At 40.8% G+C, this 22456-nt stretch overlaps 1 protein-coding gene across 2 annotated transcripts; it reads right to left on the reverse strand.

The window, feature by feature from the left end:
* Positions 1-2433: 2433 nt before the first annotated feature.
* Cbx1 (chromobox 1) lies at positions 2434-20895 on the reverse strand. 2 transcript variants are annotated; one of them, XM_013357123.3, is made up of 5 exons: positions 20663-20895; positions 9509-9685; positions 8758-8935; positions 7844-7938; positions 2434-3945 (listed from the first exon to the last, which is right to left on the reverse strand). In XM_013357123.3, exons 2-5 carry the CDS (start codon positions 9646-9648, stop codon positions 3801-3803), a joined length of 558 nt encoding a protein of 185 aa, XP_013212577.1. In that variant the 5' UTR covers positions 9649-9685; positions 20663-20895; the 3' UTR covers positions 2434-3800. The 2 variants fall into 2 exon arrangements, with proteins under 2 accessions (XP_013212577.1, XP_040124815.1); XM_040268881.2 differs by lacking the exon at positions 20663-20895 and adding an exon at positions 20471-20493.
* Between the last annotated feature and the right edge of the window lie 1561 nt (positions 20896-22456).

Consider the following 22456-nt stretch of genomic DNA (forward strand, 5'->3'; position numbering starts at 1 on the left):
ACCACAGAAAGAGCGATGTGGGGGCTGGGGATGTGGCTCAAACGGTAGCGCGCTCGCCTGGCATGCGTGCGGCCCGGGTTCGATCCTCAGCACCACATACCAACAAAGATGTTGTGTCCGCCGAGAACTAAAAAATAAATATTAAAAATTCTCTCTCTCTCTCTCTCCTCTCTCACTCACTCTTTAAAAAAAAAAAAAAAAAGCGATGTGGATTTCAGAGTTCCAGTTTTGAAATATTATGGAGTAGCAAATTCATCTTATTTCCCATTTTACTATAAGAGAAATAACTGCTTTATAATACAGATTCCCAATGCCATAGACCATAAAGACGTACAGAGCACAAAATTAAGAATCAAAGGAAGCTGAATATGGCCACTACAAAATTAAGTTCTGGAATATAAGATATTTTCTAAAAATAAAAATTCAGCTACTTCTAAAATTGGTGATCAAAACTTTCAAACTGGGTGTGGTAATGCATGCCTGTAACTCCAGCAATTTGAGAGGCTGAGGTAAGTTCAAGACCTGTCTGGGTTAGTTAGACCCTGCCTCAAAGGGTTAGGGATGTGGGTCAATGGTAGTACACCTGAGTTCAGGCCCCTATGTCACAAAAGCAAACAAACAAAACCTTTCAATTAATTAAAATGAAGAAACTAAAACCATCATTTCTCAGTCCTGTCAGTTTTAAAAGGGTGTTTCTGTGGTTGTATTGTCCACTTAAAATACTGGGCTGGGGATGTGGCTCAAGTGGTAGCGCGCTCGCCTGGCATGCTTGCGGCCCGGGTTCGATCCTCAGCACCACATACAAACAAAGATGTTGTGTGCGCCGAGAACTAAAAAAATATTAAAATTCTCTCTCTCTCTCCCTCTCTCTTTCAAAAAATAAAAAATAAAATACTAAATAGAAGCTCAATTGAAGATACTACAGGAGCAAGATTTTTACTAGTAAGCTTTTCTAGTAGCAACTAAGGTAATAATATACCTCCTCAACTCCTGGACAAGAGTGGTCTATGATGGTGCAATATCGTGAAAGCCAGCCAATGCACATTTCTACACTGCCCCAAGAAATGTTTTCTGGAGAACATTTTCTAGAGCAGACAAGATCTCTTGTAGCTGAGCAAGGTGATGCACCACCTGTGATCCCAGCTACTCAGTAGGCTGAGGCAGGAGTATTGTAAATTCAAGCCCAGCCTTAGCAATTTATAAAGACCCTGTTTCAAAATAAAATTCTTTTAAATTGTCTTTTTATATTTATTTCTAACGTTTCTGCATTTTGGCCACAACTATCACTTAATAAGAATTATTCATCTTTACCTCAGCATTCCCTGCATGCACATCAATTTTAATGTTTTTCCTGAAGAATGATATGGTTTTAAAAACAGGTCAGAAATGCCAGAAATGATGGTAAAGTTGAGTCCAAATGGCTAAAATTGAATAGCAATCCATTGGATATGTATCAAGGCTGCAGTCTCTCTTCAGTACATCTGATGGTACAGTACAGATCCAGAGGCTGGAGGATCATAAGTTTGAAGGACAACTCAGTGCAACCTTGTCTCAAAAAAGTGATGGGATATAGCTCGGTGGCAGAATACCCCTGGGTTCAGTTGCCTAGCCCAGCAAAACACACTCGTACATCCATACCCAGAATGCCTCTACCCATCTTACCAAAACTCTCAGCAGCCACTGATTGCTGTGCTGTCACCTACAAGGACACACTCGGGCATCTGAACAGAAAGGCTCTCCAGTTTCAAAAACTTAACTTACATCTCCCCCAAAACTTCCCTTAGGAGGCCGTTTGAAAAAAAAAAGTACCTACACATCAGTTTATTTGAAACCAATGCTTAGTACCCGTGAGCAAAGCTCAACTGTTACATTGATCTGATCTCAATGAAAACCCTACTCTACCCAACCCAGTGCTGGGGATCCAACCCAGGACCTCACACATGCTAGGTATGGTATTCTACCACTGAGAAATTTCCTTTTTTAAAAATGACAAGAGTCCAGTCCCTTTTTGGCTGTAAAATTATAGGCAGAAAATGACAGTAAGAAACAAATGATAATTCAATTCAATGCTCAAACACAGTGCTGCTTCCTGAAAATTTTGGAGGTGATTTTTAGAAAACGTCACATAATCTATTACATACCAGAGCCAGACCTAAACCTACCTCATAAAATCCATGTTTCCAAATATATCATAGTTTTTAAATGTTATCTGGTCAGAATGCTTAATAAATAAACTTTCAATAATGATAAAAAATGACAATTTTTACAATCTCTGCAGCTCAATAAGTAGTTACAAAATTAAAGCCCAGACATCAGATTTTCAGTATAGTGTTCAAGAAATAAAACCATCCAAGTGTGGAGGCCATCTCCAACAGGCTGATAAAAAGGCAAGAAAGGTTTGTGGTAAGACTTAATCAAGACAGAAATCAGGGATTATAAATCTATAGTTTTATTAAGACAAAAACTGACAGTGTGTATGAAGTTTACATTTAAAGAAAAATCTCACATAAACCTAATACATGCCTAAAAAGATTTTACAATGTAGCTCTAGATGCAGGTCTAGATGATATCAAGAACTTTGATTTCATGATTCAAGACAGCATTTTGGGTATCAGTTAATTCGTAATATTTCTTTTCTTCAAAAAAAAAAAAAAATTAAAAAAATGTGTTTAAAGTGAACCACTGCCCCAATATGAAAGCTAATCTCCTGAGACCAGGGCTTTTGAAACCACTCAACCTTTGAATTGACTAATGAAACTTGTGCTGTCAGTGACTGAACTCTGCCATTTATGGTTTCAGAGTTCAAAGTTTAAAAAGCAGAGGCTCCAACTAGTTACCAACCCGAGTGTGGGCCCTCCTCTTTCCCTACTCTTCCATTTCCTGTACCCCTTTGGCCCCTCCCCTAGTACTTTAGCCAGTGGCTTAGATGGACAAGCTAATTTTATTTATAAGTTCACAATTGGAAAAGAAAGAGTCTTTTTGTCTGATTGCAAGAATTAGCACCTCTAAAACAGAATAATCTGCCTGTGTATACTCTCTAATAAAAGACCTTCCCACCTCAGTCAGTTTCTATCTCCAGAATGGCAGCTTTGGTAACTTAGGAACTGGCATAGTCCTTTGTGGGGACAACATTAACTCAGGCAGGGAACACCTTGGCTTATAGGTTTCAGGCTTTCACAGCTTTTAAACAGTCTCTCACAGTCCTCATTTATGGTGCCAATGACTTTTTTTTTTTTTTTTTTAAATAAGGTAAAATATTCTGGACATAGAACCAAATCATTAGTTACTTGTTCTTTCCATTGTTTCACCCAGTCAGGCCCCAAATTTTAAAGAAAATGATCCTATGCATCTCCCTTCTTCCCTGCCCAATCCCTCCCACCCCAAATAATACACCAGTAACTACACACATGCTACGCTGTAAAAATGCAGAATTAACACTATTGGGAAGAAAGGCTGTGGGTTGTGGAGATGCTCTTTGAAGATCAACAGTATTTTTTGCCTTCCCACACACCCAATTCTGCAAATTTTGTCCTTCATAGAAGGCCCTTTGCTTTTCTCAATAAAGTGCAGAATGGGTTGCCTTGAAACACTTACCCTTTCCCCTCCACTGGGATGGGTGTGCAAACTATACAGCTTAGAACGGCTTTAAAGCACTTGGGCTGCTGCAGGGCACAGAAACTAGACTGTTTCTTCAAAGGACATCTTCTCAAGCCACCTTTATGGTGTCAAGACAAGTAAAACTCCTTCCCTCCCCACTTAAACCCACAGTCACAGGCGACAGGGGCTGGTACTCAGAAGAGTTAATTCTTGTCATCTTTTTTATCATCATCCTCCGAGGGGTAGGAATGCCACGTCAGCCTTTCCTCATAGAAGGATATGACAACCTGTGGGCACTTGACATTGGCTTCCTTGGCAGGGACCAGGTCAGCCTCATCAGAGTTTTTCCTGCAGAACAAAGCACAGAGAGACTTTGAGACCAACTGCTGGTAGCCACTTAACTTGGAGATAGGGCTTTAAAAACATAAATTCCAGAAACAGGTTAAAGAAGGGTGAAAATGTGGTTCAAGCAGCATTTATTAGCAGCTGTCAGTCAAATGACATCAGAAATCCTCCCTTATTGAAAACCCTCCCTGGGGATTTGTCAAAAGCAAGGTCAACTGACTGAATCCATCACACTGAACCTCTATGAAAGGCCAAAAAAGGTATGACTCTAGAATTCTAAAGAAAGATGCTACTACATGTTCCAAAAGTCACATCTCATCAAATATGAGGCCACAGAGAGATCTTGGCTTTGAAACAGGATTTAATACCAATCTGGCATTTTCTTGCTTACTCATAATTATACTGTTTGACGTTACCAAATGCCATCCATATACAACCTGCATGTGTTTTTTTTTTTTAGTTGTAAATACCTTTATATTTATTTATTTATTTAGGTGCTGGGGATGGAACCCAGTGTGTTGCACGTGCCAGGCAAGCGCTCTACCACTGAGCCACAACCCCAGCCCTGCAGGTGTCTTTAAACAGTGCTTCAACATGGGAGTTTAAAGGGGGGGCTGTTGTGTAATTTTCTAATTTTTCCAAATTTTAGAGTGTTTTAAAATTTGAAAATCACACAGATTATATGGGAATTAGAAGTAAACTCTCATATTTAAGTCACTAGAAATATCCCAGGTAAGGAAGTAGCACAGTGCATGCAGCATATATATGATGGCATCTCTGACAAAGTACTACCCCAAACCTCCAGAAACCTGACAGGAAACTGAAGCCCACAGCCCCATGGAATCAGAGAAGAATAAGCTGATAAGGTAGGTTTTTTGAGCAACAGAACCAAAAGAATGGGAGGGAAATGGACTGTAACAGTATGGGTAATATGAAGCAAGCTGCCCTCTGCTGACAATGCCTTCTAAGGTAAAGTAAGTCACTTCACAGGCATATACATATTTGCAATTTTCATAGCTGGGCATGGTGGTGTATACCTGTAACCTCAACAACTAGGGACCTTGAGGCAGGAGGATCACAAGTTTGAGGCCAGCCTGGGCAAATTAGCAAGACTGTTTCTCAAAAATAAAAAGGTGCTAGGGATGTACCTCAGTGGTAGAATTCCCTTGGATTAATAAATCCCCAGCAGCATCCCTGCCATTTTCTGTTTTCAGAAATGAACAACTATTTCCACTGTCCAGGAAAATCATATATATATTTTTTTAGTACTAGGGATTGATCTTAGGGGCACTCAACCACTGAGCCACATTGCATGTGCCAACTGTTACTGGCATGAAAATCACTTTTTATGTCCCCCTCCCTTTGGGAACCAAGGGTTAAACCCAGAGGTGATTCATCAGAGTTACAACCATTTTTATTTTGTTTTCCGCAGTTTTGCTAAATTGCTTAGGGCCTTGTTAAATTTCTGAGGCTAGTCTTGAATCTGTGATCCTCCAGCCTCAGACTCCCCAATTGCTGGAATTACCACTGTTCCCAGATTGGAAAATAACTTTGTAAATACCAACTCCCCCTTTTGTGGTGTTGGGGATAGAACCCAGGGGATAGAACCCAGGGCCTTTCCCATGCTAGACAAGCAATTTCTCACTAAGTTACACCTCCAGTCCTAGAAAGATCACTTTTTAAATTAAATTTGGTTTTATAATCAGCATCCAATTTTAACTGGTGGACACAGTAGTATATAAACCAAAGAAAAAAATTCAATCTTAAGCAATATAGTGATACTACCAAACTCATGTAGAGAAAGTATATTCTAGCTGGACTTAACTCCTAATATCAAGTCTTTTTCCCCATAAACAACACCTGAGAATTGAACTTTTCCATTCTGGGTATGGTGGTGCACACCTGTAATCCCAGGAGCTTGGGGGTCTGAGGCCTGACTTGGAAGAATAGACAGTTCAAAGCCAGCCTCAGCGATTCAGCAGGCCCTAAGCAACTTAGCAAACCCTATCTCAAAAGAAAAAAAAATAAAGAGGGCCGGGAATATAGCTCAGTGGTAGAGCACCCCTGGGTTCAATCCCTCATACCAACAGGCTAGCAATAAAATCAGATAAAAACAGGGTCAGATTAATAAGCAACTAGGGGATGCACAAAAAGAAAATAGAGGATTAGTTAGTTGTGACATAGGCCTTTCTTTGGTGGTGTTAAAGGTAGGCCTCTCCAATCATCTTCTAAGGGAGAAGAACTGGTATAGATTGAATTTCAGAGGTGATAGGCACAAGGACAAAACCCTGAGAATGCTGATTTTATTGACAAGGGTTTAGAATTATTCCCCAACAATTTTCTTCCCCTTTGGTGGTAAAGAATGAACCCAGAGTCTTACCAAGTCATACTTTCAGCCCTAACTTTTGTTTATTTATACACATACACACCCGTTGAAACTTCCACTGTAAATCTACATTGCTGAAATTACAGGCATGTGCCACTGCGCCCAGACTATTTTTGTATTTTAATGACAATGAATGAGATCCACTCTGGAGAAAAAAGTAGACATAAGCATTTTCAACCAGCAAGAAAAAGAAAGGTTTCCCTTTGGGCAGAAAGTAGGAAAACTGTAGAGAATTTTGGGATTAATTATAATTCTTGGGCTGGGGATGTGGCTCAAGCGGTAGTGCGCTCGCCTGGCATGCGTGCGGCCCAGGTTCGATCCTCAGCACCACATACAAAGATGTTGTGTCCGCCGATAACTAAAAAATAAATATTAAAAATTCTCTCTCTCCCCCTCTCTCTCTAAAAAAAATTATAATTCTTAAGATTCTGAGTAACTTCATTAGTTGTTTCATGGAATACAGTCATATACTGCATGATGATGTTTCAATCGATGACAGACCACATATATAAAGTTGCCTCGTAAAATCATAGTGGTACATGGAAAACTTCTTATCATCTAGCGACATAGTAGTGCATAACCCACTAGCCATGTATTTGTGGTGATACTGGTGTAAACAAACCCACGGTGCTGCCAGTCATGTAATATTTGATAATAAATGACTGTGTTACATGTACTCCTACTTATAAAAAAAAGTTCCCTGTAGAACAGTATGCCATGTCACATAGCTTTGTCTCTGGACTGCCTCAACAGGACACATCATGTAACTAACCTGTTCCATCTAGGTTTGTGTAAGTATGCTCTATGATAGTTGCACAATAATTAAATTATCTAATGATTGAGTTACTTAGAATGTGTCCCTGTCATTGACACATATCTGTATTACTACAACTAGTATTTACATTTACAATTAAAAATAGCAGGTTACAGTACACCCTGTAATAGTAAAGGGGACTTGCTGACCCCTGCTGGCTAATTCTGGAATTTCAGAATTTACAGAGGAAGAAGCTACTCACATTGTCTGCCAACCTTAAAAAGTTTAAGACACTGTGGTCCTATGGCCAGCCTGATCCTCATTAAGGAAGTGGCAGAGGGGGAGGATGGTCCTATCACATTTCATAATTCTTTCCTTTTAATTTTCAGAACTGATGTAATTCCTACCCAAAAGCTCTCTAGATTTTTTCCTATCTCCAAAAAACAAAACCAAAAACAAACCAAAAAACCAAAAACAAACCAAAAAACGAAACAACAACAAAACAACAACAAAAAACCAAAAACTAAAAGCCAAAAAACCAGAAACCCCGCAAAGATCTGAGAATCCTAAGGGCCCCTACCTGTAACTCATGAGTGTCCAGGGTTGGCAGTCAGGCCGAGGGTCACTATCGAAGGACTATGCCATCTTAAAGATTTCACAACTGGGCGACTGGAATTTCGAAGGTCCAACTCTTTTCCTCTGGCATGGAACAGATGGGGAAAAGGAAAAAAACAACCACATAGAGCCACTGGCAGACTCACCATTTCATCAGGAACATGAGCTCTCCACTGGAGTCTGTAGCTCCAATAATCCGCTCCGGCTCCAAACCCCGGGCAAAGCCCCGTGGCTTTTCAGACTGTAAAAACCAGATGGGTAGAACAATTTTATCTATATGGAACTGTTATCCCGAATACAGTCACTCCAGTATCTGCAAGTAATGTAATCACAGACTAACCCTGCACCCTTTCTTCTTTGTAGTACTGGGGGTTAAACCCAGGGGAATTCTACAACTGAGCTACACCCTCAGAGTCTTTTTTATTTTGAGACAGGGTTTTGCTAAACTGCCCAGGCTAGCCTTGAACTTGCCATTCATCTGCCCTGGGCTCCTGAATCTCTAGGATTACCGGGGTGCACTTGCATGCTCAGCTTATAAACTCCTCTGTCAATATTTCACTAATACTTTGATTCCAAGCAACAAGAATCCTTTTTATTAAGGTCTGAAGTGCTTGCGGTCCGACTTCCATATGTGTAAAGGGATACACTTAGTTGTAAAATAAATATTTACATCCTCAGAGGCATTTCCTTTAAGGTGTTGAATAAGTCAAAATAACTACTTCAATCTTTAATTCAAATACTGATAAGCTATTCACAGGAATGAATTCACTTGCCTTTCTATTTGCCCCCAATAAATGCTACGAATATTATTCCTGAATCATGGAGAAAAAGTTAAGAATAGATCATGGGGCTTCACAAGAGTAAACCCAAACACTTTGCAAGCATTAACGTGTCTAAGATTTCAGAAGAAGAAAAAAAAAAAAAAAGATTTCAGAAGGACTGAGAAGAGATGTCTGCTAAAATTCAAGAGGGACAAGAAAAGTTAAAATTATCTATCTAGACTTTGGCTTGATAGAAGTATAAATTCTGGGATAGTGAAAATTTTTACTTCTAGCCTTACCTCTTCTTTTTTCTTCTTTGGTTTACTCTCTTCTCCCTTATCTTCAGAATCCGAATCAGCTTTACGCTTGCCGCCCTCTGATTTATCTGTCTCATGTGCCGTTTTCTGTGACTGTAGAAACTCGGCAATGAGGTCGGGACAATCCAGGTTCTCTTCTGGCTCCCATGTATTGTCCTCACTGAAACCAGAAGGCAAAGAGAGTCTTATTTTCTACTCAGAGTAACCAAAATCATATAAGGACAAGCACAAGAGGATGACAGCAGGTGTCCTTGGAAAAGAATTTTCCTGGAGTGTGGGAGACTTTTCAGTATACTGAAAGCTTAGAAACTTGACCTCTTCAAAGATTATTTTTATTTACAAATGTGGACTGGCCTATAGCCACACACAGAACTGCTTCTCAGAAATCAATTTTACGCTGGGTGCAGTGGCGCACACTGTAATCCCAGCAACTTATGAGGTTGAGGCAGGAGGATCCCAAGTTTGAGGCCAGTCTCAGCAACTTATTAGCAAGGCCCTATGTGACTTACTGAGACCCTGTCTCAAAGTGGGGAAAAAAAAAAAAAAAAAAGGAGGAAAAAAAGAAACCTCAGTCTTGGATCACCTTGTGCAGCCCATAGGTTTATTGGGTTTATTCCTCATCAGACTATAAGCCACTGAGTCAAAGCTTATCCATCACAGAATTAGTGGCAACAAATCACAAAACTCCTGATAAATAGCTGGTGACAAATTTACCTGTGTTAATGAAACTTACTCGGAGAAACCTTTCCACTTTAGGAGGTACTCCACTTTGCCCTTTACAACCCGACGATCGAGAACTTTTTCCACCACATATTCCTCTTCTTCTTCTTCTAGTACCTCCTCTACTTTCTTCTTGTTTTGTTTTTTCCCCATAGCGCCCGCCAGCTTTCTGGTGTAAAGGGTGACGCTGCTAAAATGATAAAGGAAATAAAACTTGACTGAAGTTTTCTGATGTTTAGCTAGAATGTTAGCCCCATCTAATCTCATAGCAAAACTTCTTTACTCTTGCACATCCATTTAAAACTTTTATACCCATTCTTTCTAATTTAGAACTCCTGATACCGCTTTACCATAAAGCATGGTGTCTAAAACACTGTATTAAATTGAAAGTAAAGCAATCCTAAAAATAATATACATAACCAGGTGTGGTGGTGCATGCCTGTAATCCCAGCAACCAGGAAGGCTAAGGCAGGAGGATCCCAAGCTCAAGGTCAGTCATGAAAACTTAATGAGAACTCTCTCAAAATGAAAAATACAAAGGGCTTAGAATGTAGCTCTGTGATAAAGGAACCCTGAGTTCAGTCCCCAGAACCAGAGTGTGGTGAGGAATTCATCCAGAGAATAGGAAAAGGTATGGGTGAGAGAATTATATATGTATAAGTTTGATGTATGTGTATTTTCCCCCCTGGTACTGGGGATTGAACCCAGGGTGCCCTACCACTAATCTACATCCTCAGCCCCTTTTAGTTTTTGTTTTGAGGCAGTGTCTCATTAAGTTGCTGAGGCTGGCTTCAAATTCATAGTCTACCTGCCTCAGCCTTCTGAGTTGCTGGCATTACAGGATGTTCCATCATACCTGACTGGCTGAATTCCTGTCATTATGATGCCAAATCTGAATTTTTTACTGTGGGAAACAGCTTGTCCTATTGAATATCTATTTTATTTTTTCTTTTTGTACATATAAATCAAACCCATTCTGTACTGTTAAAATACTCCTTTGAAAAGTGCCCTTATTCTTCATATTGTCTTTCAATTTATCTCATCATATATTTCTAAAACTGAGGAACACAAAAATACCAGAATGACCATGAAATTCTTTAAGCTGGAGCAATGCAACAAATACACATGAGTGGCAAAGAAAGGTAACTATCACAAACATAATCTGAATTTATTCTTTTTTGAATACAAGTTGGGTAACATCTAAGATTTTTTTTTTTAGTGTTATAATTCTAGTTTCCTATAAATCTATTTTCTGGTGGGCTTAAAGCCTTTAACTACCAATTTGTGTCAGCAGATGGCGCTGTAAGATATCAATAAGACAAAAGTGGTCAAAAGTGGTCAAAATCTAGAACTGTATGGAAGTTGCCCAGAATCAAATATAAAAATTAAGAAGATGGTGGATAATCCAAGACAAGAAGAGGGATTATTACTCTGAATGAAGATAATACCAAAGATAATACCAAACTCCCCAATTAGAAAGGTGGGAGGAGGGAGGGAAAGAAATGAACTCCTAAAAACTTTTTAAAAAACTGACATACACATACACACACCATCTACACACAATAATAACACTTTTCATAAATATCAGGATCTTTTTTTTTTTAAAGAGTGAGTGAGAGAGGAGAGAGAGAATTTTTTTAATATTTATTTTTTAGTTCTCGGTGGACACAACATCTTTGTTGGTATGTGGTGCTAAGGATCGAACCCGGGCCGCACGTATGCCAGGCGAGCGCGCTACCACTTGAGCCATATCCCCAGCCCCAATATCAGGATCTTTATTATGAATCAGTTATACCATTTACTGATGTTCAAGTTTACATTCTTGTGAGTTATTCCCATGTCAGCATCCTTGAACAATGCTTGACTTAAACAACAAACATTTGTTTGGCTACTAGAAAACTCCAGGCATTGTGCTGAATACTAGAGATTCAAGAGAGTAAGAAATGGTTCCTGCCTACCTAAAACTTAATATCTGGTAAGAAAAAAAATCAAATACTTTTTCAGAATAAACATATTCTGAATTCTTGTAGAGCGGCACAAAATAATGTTTCTGGAGCCAGGGGAAATGGCCCATGCCTATAATTCCAGTGACTTGAAAGGCTAAAGCAGGAAGATCCCAAGTCTAAGGCCAGTCTTGGCAATGTAGAAAGACTCTGTCTCAAAATAAAAGGGCTGGGGAGCTAGCTCAGCAGCACAACACCAATAGACTGAATCCCCAGTGGGTAGGTGGTGGTGGTGGTCAATATTCTCTGAATGCTAGTTTGGTCTAAAGTAATATCTCAAGACCCTGTCCACACTGTTCAAATTATCTGCCTGAACACATCTCTGCTAAGATCAGATGAGATCTTAAGATCAGAGGGATCTTTTCCCTTTCTTTCCATTTACATACTAATGCAGACTCTGCCTCCTCTATCTTTTAGAGAAAGTTAGATGACTTCCTTTATTTGTTACTGAAGAGACTAATCAATAAATTGAATGTATCTTTGACTAATTCTTGGCTAACATCATTGAGCTTCTGATTTAAAGATTATGCTTCTTGGAGGAAGTTATTTACATAGCAGTGTTTTCTCCCCCAAAACAAGCACCACTCCTTGTTTGCTTCTGTTCAGTCAGGTGAAGGGGAGTCTTTGGTTATAGTGCGAAGAAAAGTAAACTGACAATCATCTTTAGATAACAAGACCTACTAAAATTCTCTATATTAGTTGCACTTGGAAACAGAAAGACAATTTTTTTTTTATTAGCTGGAGGGAAGCATGGGTTATGGAACATTCATAACCTCTTCCAAGGAGTTCAAGACCAGGCTGGGCAACATATTTGTTGTCTCAAAAAGACAACAACAACACTCTTGACTTTATTTCTTTCTTAAGCTGTGGACACTCTGCCACACCCTACCATGGAGCTACATCCCCAGATCTTTTTATTTTTATTTTGAGAAAGAGTCTCACTAAGTGGCTTATGGCCTCACTAAGTTTCTGGGGCTGACCCCAAACTTGTGATCCTCGTGCTTCAGCCTCCTCAGTCACTGATATTACAGGTATGCACCATGGTGCCCAGCTCTCTTGAATTTCACCTTTACTCACTTATTTGCTCATTGTCCTAAGAGGAACTCAAGAAGAGAAAAATGAAGAAAACAGACTCCCAATTCCTTCCAAGATTTCTTAACCAGCTCACTCCAGCACCTACCTCCAAAGTATATTGAGAACTCAATGAGAAAAGAACATTTTTGTCCTGTGCATATGCTGAAATTTATAAGAATGTTTCTCCAAACAACAGAGTGGTTCTATAATACACTCAAGAAGGACCAAGGTATGGCCAGCCAGTATAACTAAATCAGTAATTACAAAACTGAAAACTAAGATGCCAATCGGAGAAATCACTGTTTGTTTGTTTTTGGCTCCAGGGATTGAACTCAGAGGCACTTGACCACTGAGCCACATCCCCATCCCTGTTTTGTATTTTATTTAGAGAAGGGTCTGATTTGCTTAGTGCCTCCCCATTGCTGAGGCTAGCTTTGAGCCTGCAATTCTCCTGACCCAGCCTCCCTAGCTACTGGGATTACAGGCATGAGCAACTGCTCCCAGCTAGAAATCACATTTTATAAACCTGGAGTACAAGAATTTCTTATATTCTTCCTTTTATCTGACCCAGGAAGGAAAATAAAGTAACAAAGCTGATGTAGTAAATGGTATAAGGAATTTATCATTTACCTTCTGGTGAAGATAGATAAAAGAGGTGAGAAAAAGGAAGTAAATACTGGATACAGTGGAAACTAGATTTTTTTGTAGAGGAATTGAACCTTGGTACTCACTGTGCTCTACCACTGAGCCATATATCCCCAGCCTTTTTATAGGAGACAGGGTATCACTAAGTGGCCGAGGCTGGCCTCCATCTTGCAATCCTCCTGCCTTAGCCTCCCAAGTCACTGAGGTTAAGCCCTTTACCCCATTTTCCTCTTAACAAATTTCCTTAGGTTAAATGTCACTCCTTAGAAGGCATTCCCTGAAGCCCCAGAATAAGTAATTCTTCATATGAACATGCTTCTATATTATTCATTCATTTAATAATTATCCACTGGGCACCTATCATATGTAAAGTGCTGGAAAAATGGGGTGAATAAGAGAGAGAAAAAAATCCCTTGTGTCACAGACCTTATATTCTAATGCGTGAACAAGTGAACTCTACTGGGTATGTGTATAAACATATGAGTGCAGAGCACGGCATACATAACCAATAAAACATTAATGACAAATGATATATAGAAAATATCTTGGGCTGGGGTTGTGGCTCAGCGGTAGAGCGCTGGTCTCTAACATCAAGGTCCTGGGTTCGATCCTTAGCACCACATAGAAATGAATAAGTAAAATAAAGGTACTGTGTCCAACAAACACTAAAAAATAAGTTTAAAAAAAGAGGGCTGGGGATGTGGCTCAAGCAGTAACGTGCTCGCCTGGCATGTGCGGGGCACTGGGTTTGATCCTCAGTACCACATTAAAAAAAAAAATAAAGATGCTGTGTCCACTGAAAACTGAAAAATAAATACTAAAAAAAAATTCTCTCTCTCTCTTTAAAAGAGAAAGGAAAGAAAGAAAAGAAAGAAAGAAAGAAAATCTCTTTGGATCAACATTTAAAGAGACTGAAGCTGGGCATGGTGGCCCACATCTGTAGTCCCAGCAACTCTGGAGGCTGAAGCAGGAAGATGACAAGTTTGAGACCAGCATCAGCAACTCAGCAAGATCCTGTCTCAAAATAAAAAATAAAAAAGGACTGGGGATATAGCTACGGTAAAGTACTGGGTTCAATTCCTATTATTAAAAACCTGATATACATTTACTAAAAGCCTGATGGAATACAGGGTAATCAACTTACCCCCGCTTAAGTTCTATCACTTTGCAGGAATTCCCTCAAACCCAGGGAAATGGGGCCATTTGATCATTTTGGTAGAATATATAGACACACAAGGAAATACAGGCTTTTGAGAAGCCCTTAAGGGAAAGTAATAATAACATAATAACAACTAATAAGTATTCTCCCAATACTCTATTAAGCCCATTTCACAAATGAGTAATACTGTAAGTAAGGCTTACTGGAAAAAAAAAATTCCCAAGATTCTCTAACATTGTAAGACACAGAGCCAGCCAGGATTGCAAGAAAACACAAACAAGCCAAAAAAGGTAAAAATGCATGTTAAAGTGAGAGTTAGAAATGACAAGAATAGCCAGGTGCTGTGACATATACTTATGATCCCAGTTGCTTGGGAGGCTGAGGCAGGAAGATTGCAAGTTCAAAGTAACTTAGAGAGACCCTGTCTCAAAATACAAAATAAAAAGGACTGGGGATGTGGCTCAGTGGTTAAGTGCCTTTGAGTTCAATCTCCAGTACCAAAAAAAAAAAAAGAGAAAGAAACGACAAGAAAAAGTACCATGTATTAATTAGCCAAAGAAATATAATCAATAATATGTAGACACAAAAGCAAGCATCACAAGAGGTTGGAGGAAGAACTGAGTAAGGTAACTAAGGAAGGTTTAAAAAGCAGGAACTGAAGCTTGGCTCTACCAGCATTTGAAAAGGTAAACTGAAGGAGGGAAATTTGGCCTAACAATCTGCTGTAAACAAAAGCAATGGGATGTTATAAACCAGTTTGAGTTAAAGTAGGCTTCATGGGAAGGGGGTAGGCTAAAATCTTTCTGTGAGATGTCCCCTTAAAACAAAGGTCCAACTCCTCAGGTAACATCCAATACCCTTTGAGTCCAGCTGATTAACTACACTTTCTTCACAAGATTTAACTCCTGTCAAAACAGAAGACTACTTATCATAACCTGAACACATACTGCATGTTTTGTCCTTGCATAGCTTTGTACTGCCTATTAAGAAGTGGTGCACTCCGGGCTGGGGATGTGGCTCAAGCGGTAGCGCACTCGCCTGGCAGGCTCAGGGTGCTGGGTTCGATCCTCAGCACCACATAAAAATTAAATTAAAAAAAAAAAAAGTGGTGTGCCCTTACCCAGGTGCAATGATACATGCCTGTAATTCCAGATCCTCAGGAGATGGAGGCAGAAGGATTACAGAAGGCCAGTCTGGGAAACATAGTGAGACCCTGTTAACAACCCCAACCCCACCCCAGAACAACAATAAAAAGCCCACCAAAACCCAAAACTAAAACCAAAGCAGGGTAGTGAAAGCTAGGAATGCAGTTAAGTAGGCAGCGTGCATGGGTTCTATTCCCATTAACTCACATTCTAATATACACAATCACACACACATATACAAAGTATACCTCTGTTCAGGACCAACAGTCAAAATTCTACCCTTTCTTCAAGACCCAGCTTAAATGTTACGTCTTCCCCTTGGTTTAGTCTACAGTACTTCAAAAGCAAAACCACAAAAACAAACGCGCACACACACACTGTATCCCATAAATATATACAATTATTTGTCACTTAAAAGTAAAATTACCAAATAGTACAAGATCCCAGACTAGTTCTTGAACAGACAAAAGGACATAAAAGATGGAACTTTCAGTCAGGCTCTGGCCAATGGTCTTGATAACAAGCTCCATGATGACCTGAAGTGACTGAAGATTAGGACTGTAAGGGACTACACCACTTCTGGGGCTTTTGTATCCAAGGTCAACACACCAAGACCACTGGGTACCATGGCCATACTGCGGGTATGTCTAAGAAGAAATGAATCTGTAGGCCTTTTGTTTTAATAAATAGTTCACAATCCCTCACAAAAAGGGGGGGGAATTAGGGCAGTGGTGTAGATCAGTGGTAAAACACTTGCCTAGCCTGCACCACAAAAATACAACAACAACAACAAACAGTGACACAGGAGGCTAAGGTAGGATTGCTAGTTCAAGGCCAGCCTGGGCATAAATCCTGTCTCAAAATAAAAATATAGGGCTGGGGATGTGGCTCAAGTGGTAGTACGCTCGCCTGACATGCATTCGGCCCGGGTTCAATCCTCAGCACCACATACAAACAAAGATGTTGTGTCCCCTGAAAACTAAAAAAATAAATATTAAAAATTATCTCTCTGGGGCTGGGGATGTGGCTCAAGCGGTAGCACGCTCGCCTGGCACGCGTGCGGCCCGGGTTCGATCCTCAGCACCACATACCAACAAAGATGTTGTGTCTGCCAAGAACTAAAAAATAAATATTAAAAATTCTCTCTCTCTCTCTCTCCTCTCTAACTCTCCTCTCTCACTCTCTCTTTAAAAAAAAAAAAAAAAAAAAAAAAAAAAAAAAAAAAAAAAAAATTATCTCTCTTAAAAAAAATATAAAAAGAGCTGAGGACATAACTCTGCAGTAAAGGTTCAATGTTGGCACCGCTAAATAAATAAATAAAATAAAAATAAATATATGACTACGTTGAACTAAAAGTAGAGAGCAAAGCATTCACAGGTAACAAAATCCAACTCCCAACCAAAACCTCTCAAATAGTTCTATTAGGCCCTCCCGGTGTTATTAGAGAGAAAGGCACTACTTCACAGATGTATTAGGTTGCCCTCTTCTGGTGGTAAAATCAAACACTAAAAACCAGAAAGATTTAAAGTGTTAGGCAATTCAAACAACGACAGGATCTGAATTCTGTCCATATATGACCAATTTCTCCACTTAACCTTGGAAAGACAATTCAATTTTTCAATAGACGCTGCTCTTGGGAAATCCTTATTATTCACTTTATGTAAAGAATGATAAATATTTTTCAAAGAAACTGGGGGTGTAGCTCAGTGGTAGAGGACACAGGCTCTGAATTCAATTCCAAACACCACCATCAAGGGAGAAGATGGGGGGGAAAAAAAAAACAACAAGACTTTCCAAAATTGAGAAACCATCTGGGCTGTAGGTAGAGTTAAATGCTAGAGAGCATGGCTAGCATGCATGATAACCAGGAAGGACTACAAAGATTTTAAGATAACTTTTTGTTTTTTGGAGTGATGTGGAATGAAACTCAGAGCCTTGTAAACACTAGGCAAGGGATTGACCACTGAGTTAACATCTCCAGCTCAAGACACTTTTAAGGGGCTGGGAATGTGGCTCAGGCGGTAGCGCGCTCCTCTGGCATGCGTGCGGCCCAGGTTAGATCCTCAGCACCACATACCAACAAAGATGTTGTGTCCACCGAGAACTAAAAAATATTAAAATTCTCTCTCTCTCTCTCTCCCCTCTCACTCTCTCTTTAAAAAAAAAAAAAAGACACTTTTAAAACAAAATATTCAAGCTATACAGCTTACTATTAGAAGCCCAGAACTTGGGATCTAAATTAAAATGGTCAATTGCAGTTTGCATATCTTCTTTGTATTTAATACCAGGGCAAAAACATTAAAAGCCAGACTGCTAGGGATGAGCACATGCCTGTAATCCCAGTGACTTGAGAGGTTGAGGCAGGAGGATCACAAGTTTGAGGCCAGCCTCAGTAATTTAGCAAGACCTAAGCAACTTAGTGAGACCCTGTTACAAAATAAAAAAAATTGGGGATGTAGCTCAGGATAAAAAGCTCTTGGGTTCAAACCCCAGTATGGGGGGGAGGGGGCGCGGGGTTGTTTGCTAGAAACACTAGACTAAAAAATAAATATTAAAAAAAAATTCTCTCTCTCCTCTCTCACTCTCTTTAAAAAAAAAAAAAAAAAGGGCTGGGGATGTGGCTCAAGCGGTAGCGCGCTCGCCTAGCATGCGTGCGGCCCGGGTTCCATCCTCAGCAGCACCACATACCAACAAAGATGTTGTGTCCGCCGAGAACTAAGAAAAAATAAATAAATGTTAAAATTCTCTCTCTCTCTCTGTCCCCCCCCACTCTCTCTTAAAAAAAAAAAAATTTAGGCTACTAGAGCTAGGAAGAAAAATGTCACCCCAGGGAAAACCTGAAATGACTTAAGATCTTCTGCTGCCCTGAAGCTTTGTTAAGGTGAAACTTGTAAATACAGGTGTTTTTCAATTAAATCACTTTCCATATAAATGTCTAGAAGGCACCTAGGGAGGAACAAAGCAACTAATTTCTCCACTGTATTCACATATCTATTTCAAAACCCTTTACCTTTTAGAATTATTCCAAACTGCTGATATGATTCTTTACCATACTCGAGGATATTTTTTAAGTACCAGGGATTGAACCCAGGGATGCTTAACCACTGAGTCACATCTCTAGACCATGTTTTTTTTGAGACAGGGTCTCACTAAGTTACTAAGGCTGGCTTTGAACTTGTGATCCTTCTGCCTTAGTTTCCCACTTGCTGGGTTTATGCATGTGCCCAACGCACTTGAGGATGTCTTTCGCACTTGAGGATGTCTTTCGGCTGGGTAGAGAGAGGTGTAGAGGTTCATTTTTTAGGGTAAATTCCACCGAGTTAAACCAATACATGTTTAAATACAACACCGAACACTGATCTGTAAAAAATCTTCATGTGAAGCTCTGGAAAACAGGTAAAATAATGCTCCTCCCTCCATATTCAAAAAGTTTCTAACAATCAGGCTGACTTAAAAAAAAAGAAAGAAAGAAAACAAACAGTGGATGTGGTGATGTGCCTGTAATCCCAGTGGCTCAGAAGGCTGAGGCAGGAGGATGGCAAGTTCAAAGGCAGCCTTAGTAATTTAGTGAGGCCCTAAGCAACTCAGGGAGACCCTGTCTCAAAATAAAATACAGACAGGGCATGGGATATAGCTCAGTTGGCAGAGTGTTTGCCTTGAATGCACAAGCACCACACACACACACACACACAAAAAAAAAAAACAAAACAAAACAAAACAAAACAGGGATAGGGATATAACTCAGTGGTTAAGTGCCCCTGTGTAAAACTGACAAACTTACATTCCCCTTTTTGCCTACCAAATTCACAATCTCCCTGTTTTCCTTAACTATTAATTCATCTATGCATTTTATAATTTCACTACTTTTTGTGAGACCAGTATCAATTCCAGCTAAAAATGTATGGAACTAATTGTGAATTAACTCAAGAGCTGCACCTTGGACTTTTTTTTAAGAGAGAGAGAGACAGAGGGAGAATTTTTAATATTTATTTTTTAGTTTTCAGCGGACACAAAATCTTTCTTTGTATGTGGTGCTGAGGATGCAACCCGGGCAGCACGCACGCCAGGCGAGCGCGCTAACACTTGAGCCACATCCCCAGCCCAGGACTTTTTATTTTTAAAACCCCAAAGGAGTCATGGAGTAAAGGTTGTTTAAAAAGAAAAAAGAAATCTGGGAGCTGGGGCGGTGGCACACAGCTTTAGTTCCAGGAGTCGGGAGGCCGAGGCAGGAGGATCTCAAGTTTAAAGCCAGCCTCAGCGGTGGCAAGGGGCTAAGCAATTCTAAATAAAATACAAAATAGGGCTGGGGATGTGGCTCAGTGCCCCTGAGTTCAATCCCCGGTACCAAAACAAAGAAAAAACTGGGAAAGTAAAGAAAGTGGGTTCCATCGTTTCTCCACAGACTATTCTTACGGCCTCCCCACTGTAAGAACCCATAAGAAAAAAAAAAAAAAAAAAGCAAGGGCGGATCATTTTCTCCCTTTTTCTCCCACACCTTACTGGCTTACTTACCTAAGGGCTTCCCTCCCACTAAAGAAAGGACAAATAAATATCTGACCCTCGCCCTCAGCAATTTATTCAACAGATTCCCCTCCCCCATTAGTACATCTTGGGCTGCCCAGCCCCCTCGCCCAATTTACTCGAAGTTACTTCTTAGTAGCCCAGCAAACAAAATTCCTCGGGCAGTCTCCACCCGATCCGATACCCTCAGGTTACATTTCTAAACGTCGGTCAGGAAGCCCCAGCCACGCACTCCAAAGCATCAAGCCTGTCTCCTTCCCAGTTTCCCGAAGTGTTTCCACTCTAGCCCAACCCCGGGGTCGCCCACCCAATTCAAGAAGCATTGTCTCGACCTACCCGGACCCCAAAGAGCGACCGCCCCCCACAAGCCCCAATGCTCGGCCCACCCGGGACCGCTTCAATCTCTTGCTCAGGATTCACCACCCCACCGTCTCCATCCATCACGCAGTTGGCACCAGACCCCTCAGCGCCAGACGGAGAGCCCCGCGCGCGGGAAGGACCACAGGGCACTGGGTTCCGGCGCGCTCCGAGCTCCTACACTTCGCAGCTCGAACGCGGCCCCACAGACAGGGCTCCGCCACTGCCGCGCCCCCTCCCCCCTCCTCCGGAGGGCCCTTTACCTCAGAGCAGCGCCCAAGAGTGCAGGAGGAATCGGTGTCGCGCTACTGGCGCGTCGCGTCGGGCCAGCCGGGGGAGTGGCGCCCAGGAAAGCAACAAGCGGGGTGGCCACAGTCGAGCCCCTAGCTGTAGCAGTGTACAGCAGGCCCCAGCCAACAGCCCTCCCCTCAGCCGAACAAAAGAGCCTCGCACTCTTCGCTGCCCGCCGCCCGCAACGCGCAGGCGCAACGACCCGCCGCAAGGCACCATGGGATTTAGAGTCTGTCCTAGACTACAAGGACCGTGGTGCCGTGCGCGCCGCGTGCGAAGATGGTAGGGAGTTTGAGTTTTTAAACTGCAAACGCGAGTGATTCGTTTAGAACGTTGCTGCCCAGAAAACTAGAACATGTGATGTTACAAGCGAGTACCTGATGCTTGGTCCGAAAAGCAATCCCCTTCTGAACAGTTCTGTAGTTCACATCTTCGACATTTTTACATTTTGGGATTTTAAAAGGTTCCGCACCAGAGTTTTATCAACTCACCGCCTCTCTGAAACTCCAGTAATCTCTGTAATCCTCAATCTCTGCCTCATTAAAACATCCAAAACTCCTACTCCTCAACATCGAGAATACTTACACTCCTAGGTATCCCAAGACAAACAATGGGGGGGGGGGGAGCCTGTGGTGGCGCACCCCTGTAATCCCAGCGACTAAGAAGTTTGAGGCTAGAGGATCTCAAAATTCCAGGCCAGCCTCAGCAATTTAGCCAGGCCTAAGCAATTTAGATCCTGTCTTAAAATAAAAAATAAAAAGGACTGGGATGTAGCTCAGTAGTTAAGCGCCCTGGGTTCAATCTCTGATACAAAAACAAACAACAAAAAGCAATATCCATGTTGAATATTGTTTGAGATTAAATGGGTTTAGTTCTTTTCCCATCAGAATAGTGATATCTTAAATTATTCTGACTCGCAGAGTTTATTTTCTTTTTAAGGGTAACTGCAACTCAGTCATAATAATCTTGTTCAATAATATGTAAAGTAACATTGCTCATGCCCACAGGAAATGCATTTGTTACATCAATTTCTAAAGTCATAAGTAAGGTAGGGAAGGGGAAAAGGATGATGTTGCAAAAAGAACAGGACTTAAGAATTAGGCTGAACTAGATTCAACTATCTCTACTATTTGCCTTGGACAAGTTGCTTAAATTTTCTGAAGCTCAGTCTCCATAAAAATCTGAAAAACATGATTTTAATTTATTTATTTACTGGCTCCAGGGATTGAACCATGGAGCGCTTAATCACTGAGCCACATCCCCAATTCTTTTTGAGACAGAGTCTTGCTAAATTGCTGAAGCTGACTTTGAACCTGCCATACTCCATACCTCAGCCTCCCAAGCGTCTGGGTTTACAGAAATGTGCCACCCGCACTCAGCAGCTCCTTTTAGTTTGAGATGGAGTCTAAATTGCTTAAAGTCTCTCCAATTTGCTGAGACTGGCCTGGAATTTGCAGTACATCTGTCTCAGCTTCCCCAATCGCTGGGATTACAGGTACAGCTACCAAGCACAAAACCAGTTCCTTTCTTTTCCTCTCCCCTCCCTCCCTTCCTCCCTTCGTTCCTTCCTTTTTTGGTGATACTGGGTATTAAACCCAGGGGTGCTTTACTACTAAACTACATCCCCAGTCCTTTTTTTTTTTTTTCCTTAATTATTTTGAGACAGGGTGGTCTCAATTGCTGAAGCTGGCTTCAAACTTGTGATACTCCTGCCTCAGTCTCCCAAGTTGCTGAAATCACAGTCATGTGCCCTCATGACTGGCTCT

This window comes from Ictidomys tridecemlineatus, chromosome 3 (genome assembly GCF_052094955.1).
Source record: "Ictidomys tridecemlineatus isolate mIctTri1 chromosome 3, mIctTri1.hap1, whole genome shotgun sequence".
NCBI lineage: Eukaryota > Metazoa > Chordata > Mammalia > Rodentia > Sciuridae > Ictidomys > Ictidomys tridecemlineatus.

Excerpts from the sequence above, each read along its gene's own strand:
- Cbx1 (XM_013357123.3), bottom strand. The coding sequence starts at position 9,648 with ATGGGGAAAAAACAAAACAAGAAGAAAGTAGAGGAGGTACTAGAAGAA. Across the intron at positions 8,936-9,508 it reads AAGTGGAAAGGTTTCTCCGA|TGAGGACAATACATGGGAGC; the intron begins GTAAGTTTCATT and ends TTCTGGTTTCAG. Across the intron at positions 7,939-8,757 it reads CAAAGAAGAAAAAAGAAGAG|TCTGAAAAGCCACGGGGCTT; the intron begins GTAAGGCTAGAA and ends TGGTTTTTACAG.